Source organism: Brassica napus, chromosome C9 (genome assembly GCF_020379485.1).
Source record: "Brassica napus cultivar Da-Ae chromosome C9, Da-Ae, whole genome shotgun sequence".
NCBI classification, from domain to species: domain Eukaryota; kingdom Viridiplantae; phylum Streptophyta; class Magnoliopsida; order Brassicales; family Brassicaceae; genus Brassica; species Brassica napus.
Window position 1 is genome coordinate 41,696,827 of NC_063452.1, and position 5,354 is coordinate 41,702,180.

General features: G+C 34.0%; 1 protein-coding gene across 1 annotated transcript; it reads right to left on the minus strand.

Annotated features, from left to right (window-relative positions):
* LOC106407588 (pentatricopeptide repeat-containing protein At1g71460, chloroplastic-like) lies at positions 1–761 on the minus strand. The gene is made up of 2 exons (XM_048768004.1): positions 243–761; positions 1–93 (listed from the first exon to the last, which is right to left on the minus strand). The coding sequence occupies exons 1-2, from the start codon at positions 759–761 to the stop codon at positions 1–3; spliced, it is 612 nt and encodes a 203-aa protein (XP_048623961.1).
* Between the last annotated feature and the right edge of the window lie 4,593 nt (positions 762–5,354).

The window sequence follows — 5,354 nt, forward strand, 5'->3', positions numbered from 1 at the left end:
CTACAACTTCATATCAGCAGTTGAAGCTAGCTTATAACTCACTACAACATTGTAGCCCAAAGCTAGCAATCCTCCAAGTGTCATCCGACCAACCTGCTAGACAATAGCAACCAAGTCACACAGAGAAGCGTTGTGAGGAATATCTTTAAAAAAGATATGTTCAAGCTGGCTGCCATTAGGACCATAGCCATGATGCTTTTCAGCAGAGACTATCAGAAATTAACAAAATCAAGGAAAAATACTGCACCAGAAACCATAAACATTGTAATTATAACAGAGTTTGGATAAATCCCGTCTTGACTTATCATCATCCTAAACAACCCCAATGCTTCCCACTGCCTTTTGTTGTGAGCCAATCCAGCAATCATTGCCCCCCAAGAAACTATATCCTTCTCTTCAATCTCATCAAACACTCTACGCGCAAGCCCTACTTTACCACATTTAAAATACATATCAACAACCGAAGTCTTGAGAAACTCACTACTAAACAAACCGTTCTTAACCGCAAGAGCATGCGTCTTCAACCCCTGCCTCAAAGCAGACGCGCCAGCAAAGCTCTTAAACACGTTAGACAAACTATAAACATTCAAATCAACCCCTTGCTCTCTCATCTCCGTAAACGTAGAGAGAACATCCCCATACCTCCTCTTCCCGGATATCACCGTCCCTCTAAGCAACGCGTTCCACGAATAAACATTCGAGCTAGAACTTTCGTCGAACACCTTCTGCGCATCCTCAATTGAACCGCAAGCAGTGTACATATGAACAAGCTTCGTCCCAAGGAACTAGATTTTCTCTAACCCGTTATCTGTATGTGAACGTGGACCTGCTTGCCGTGAACGAGCGACTTCCGGCGAACACAGGCGGTTAAAAGCGCGGAGAAAGTCGTCGCGTTTACGGGGATCCCTCTCTGTTCGAGGTAGTCTAGGATGGTGAGAGCGTAACATCTCGTCGGAGAAGCGGTTCTCCGAGTATGGGAAGCGGGACCGTCTCACGCACATGTTCACAGTCGCCGATCGGAAGGAAAGCAAATGTGCGCGACTGAAAGAGAGCTGGTGTATCGCCGGCGAACGGAATCCGGTGGAAACGGCGGAGGAGGACGTCGACGCGTGGAGGCATCTGAGTAGTGTAGTAGCCATGAAAATCGTATCGGCGACTTCAACGTTTTGGTTTTGGTGGCTGCACCAAATTAAGAAACGTCTCCTATTTAGGAGAAATAATAACCGTCTCTTGTTTTAATAGCTACTAGATCCGGACCGCCCGACCGGGCGGTGTTTTTCTATTTACGTGATGTAACTAAAAATTATTACACCATTATATAATGTATCAAAATTATAATATAAATGATGACAAAAAAGATCACATAATACCAAAATTGTTGTAACATAATTTGATTACAAAATTGATCACAGTGTGATAAAGTAATTTAAGTTGGGCCACATTTCTATTGACAACCATTAAAATATGATGAAATAAAGAATTATGAGTTAGTATGATATATGAAAAAGATAAATAATGTATAATTTTTTACGGAAATTAATTTATTCAACGGCTATGAAAAAAATAACTTATTTAAAATTTGATTAAGATTTGTAAAAGATTTTTTTATACAGATTATGAATAATATTGAAAAAGTTACAATTTAATTAAAAGCTTGAGTTTGTGTTAAATAGAAAACTATTTGAGTCATTTAGCATTGAAAAAGACCCATAATTTTAAAAGCCCATGTGTAACAGTTTTTTTTTCCGGGAAGCAGACATTTTTTTTTTGGGAACTCGGTTTTGGCAAACGGTTGATGTTCTCTTATCTCTCTCAATCTTCTACGATCTCTCTATCTTCTTCAATGAGAAGAAAACAAAACAAATCCGATTCTGCACCTCGAATTCCTTCTTATAAAGATAGATGATCGAGAATACTAATTCCATCAGAAGAGCTATGCAAGGTTATCAACTGTAAACCTAATCGAGTACTTTAAATAATTTTTTTGTTTAGATATATATTGAACTTGCAGATCTTACAGTGATTTGGAGATATTAGACATGGAACAATCAGATCTTCAAACTTGATAGATCCACCGACGACTTCATCTCCTACGATCATGGAAACGGGTTAAATATTTTACTTCTCTTTGAAATCCAAAGCCTCAGCCATAGTTGGATTGAGATCCAAAAGCGATGCATCAAATGCATTTGTTATTTGAACTTCACTTACGATATTGATAGTTAAAAACAATTATAAAATCGTATAAATGTTTGATATTAAACAAAATAATTAATTATTTTCATACCTCCAAATTCACTGATTTTAGCAAATCTTATCAAGCAAACAATGTCTTCACCAACATGTTTCTCAAGATGATGTTCGATTTTCTCAGTATAACGGCCCCATAGACAACATGCCAAAGCATTACCACTGTTTTACACACATGAAAACATAATTTTATATTGAAATCAATCTAAGTTTATTGAAATCAATCTAAGTTGCGATCTAATTTATTATATTGCGTTAACTACAATACATGTTGTCTCGTATGCGAAACAGAATCCTTTTCCTGTCTTCATTATGGACTTGGATGATCTGAACTTCACCAATATCAATAGCTTGGCCTATTATGTCTGTCATAAGTAAATATAGTAACGCTAGTCAGAATATGTAGTACTGAAAAGATAAAATAATCTAAGAAAAGCAGTTCAAAATTATATACCAATAAGACACTTAGTATCAGCACTTCCATTTAATATCTCTTCGTAACTTGCTAGAGATAAAAAGCTGCTATCGTCAGTGAGATCTGAATCTGTAAAAACAGTATCGTTTGTGATATTCATCTTATAGCCCAGTTTTGTTGGTTTGTATTTGCCACTGGTTCCAGATATTTTCGTGTTCTGAATAACACGCCATTTTCCAAGAGGAAGGTTACGTTGAACTCGCTTAATGAGAGTTATCTTGCACGAGCACTGATCTTTAGCACCCTAATAATAACAAATGATTGTTTCAGAAATAAAATCTACTTTATTAAAATTCAAAAAAAAATACAAAGATTATAGAACTAACAGTTTGATCAGCTAAAACCATTTATAATGTTTCATCAGCGTAAGGTGGGTTTTGTATCCATGAGTGAACCAGTTTCACTTGGAAACGCCACGCATCCTTAAAGGGTTTAAGATCGCTGATCAAATGAAATCTTTTGTTAGCAGACATGATTTTTTTGTGAGGTAAGTCGTAAAAGAATGTGTAGAATGGGTTTGTACTCGGGTAGAATATATAGTAGAGGGACAATACCCTAGTTGAGAATAAATACCTTTGCTTATTTTGCAAGGCATATTAAGCGAAATAAATGAAAAGAAGATTTTGTTGATTCTGTTTCTTGTTTTCGAAATTATGGTAAAATCTTAATGGTTATGATTTGAATAGGAAATGATAAGATCTTGTTCTTGTTCCGCAAGTGTGTGGGTCAATTTTTTTAACGCAATACAAAACGCTAAAGTTGAGGAAATATCTTAATCACTCTCGCAAGGCATCTCTTGTTTGCATTAATATGCAGAATATTTTGTTTATTGTGTGTTATTGTTAAACCAACAAAATAGGAAATGGTAAGATTATATTAGTGAAATTCGAATATTGTGTTTATTGTTTAGTAGTTATGGATCAAATTTTATATATATCTTTCTTGTTCCGAAATTGAAGGGGAAATCTTGTTTAGAAACAAATTAGTAAACTCTGCAAATATTTCTAATTATTTTTTCTGAAGTCTAAGTAGAAGATTGTTAGGGAAAAAGATTTTCAATTCAAAAATATTAGATTTTAATAAGATAGATAATGATTATTAATTATTTGGACATATGGAAGTCAGTGGAATATTTCCATATAATAAGGTGGTTATAAATATGCTACTGACACCGCCGTGAAATTAATTGAACTGAAATTGTTCAAACTCGTGTGAGAATCATTGTTAGTTTTTCTTAGTTTAATTACTTATAAAGCTTATATAATTTGATGTTCGTGCAGGTTACGCAAGCTAAGGATGAGATTCATATAATAAGCAATGTTAGGGTGTCGATATTGCAGGGGAATTATTTATGTTTGTTCCTTTATTTAAAAATATGTATTTTGTTTGAGTTTATTAATAATATGTTTCCTTTTTTTGTGGTTCGTTTGAGTTATTTTAGGAAAACAATGAATAACTGGAAAAGACAATTATTTTTAATGTAAGACTAATTTAATTTTCAATGGCAGTTGACTATAAATATTGTATAACTTTTAGGGTTATTCTATAAGTGTACTTCTGTTTTAATAAAGTAGATTTTTCTTTTTCTTTTTAATCTTAACTATGCCGAGAGACTCAATAAAAACTTGGGATAATGATGCTTTAATAACCTTATCCTAAGAATCCTGCTTAATCGTGCTTTTATTGATGTAGTTTCTTGAAGAGGATACTTTTGGCACGTTACAAAGTTAGCAATGAGTTTATCTTTTCCTAGATTTGACTTATAAGAGCAAAAACCTTTTGTGTTATAAAAAATCTTTGTGACTTAAAAAGAGTGCTGGATAAAGCACGTGGGACCATTCGCTCTCTCTCTAGATTGGCTCTTCGAGTCAGGGAAAGTTAAGGAAGTGCAAATCCTTAGACTATTGAAGAATTTCGTTTGTCAAAAACTAATTACTTTACTTCGATCATCTACAAATATAAATTATTGTCATGTATAACCCCACTTGGACGTAAAATGACATGAACTATGTGCGAATCAATTTTATAATTCACGTAGAATAAACCATGACTGGTAATAACGTACTATATAAGTAAATAGGTTTGGCCAAAAGTCTATCGATCTTGTGTGTATTTAAGGAAAACTAGGGGTTGGATTGTTAATTATTTTATTTAAACAATTTAGTTATAATGGCTAACTGTTAATATACTAGTGATCTTGGCGCGAAATTTTTGCATTTTAATCTATTTTTGTCTCTTGCTTACTAATCTAGCATTCAGTTTTTCAAAGTATTTTATCTTCACCATCTCCTATTGTCTTGTTTACATTTGTTTTCACGTTCTGTCGTTTGATTTGTCTTAGTTTTGGCTTGTGTAATAACTTAATCATGCTCATTCTTCTTTCATTCTTTATTGATTGATATTTTTATCTCGCTTAACTCTGTGTTGCCACTAATTTGCTCGAATCATTTTTCATCATCTGCTTCGTATTCTTTTCATATTCATTAACTATTGTCTTCAATCACAATACTAAAAGCCAGATATGGAGAGATTCTAGCATGTCCATGTCACTTATTAAATTCCTCCAATCACAACATTTCATTAAAACACGTCAGATGGGCTTGCGTTTAATATGAACTTGACACCTGTC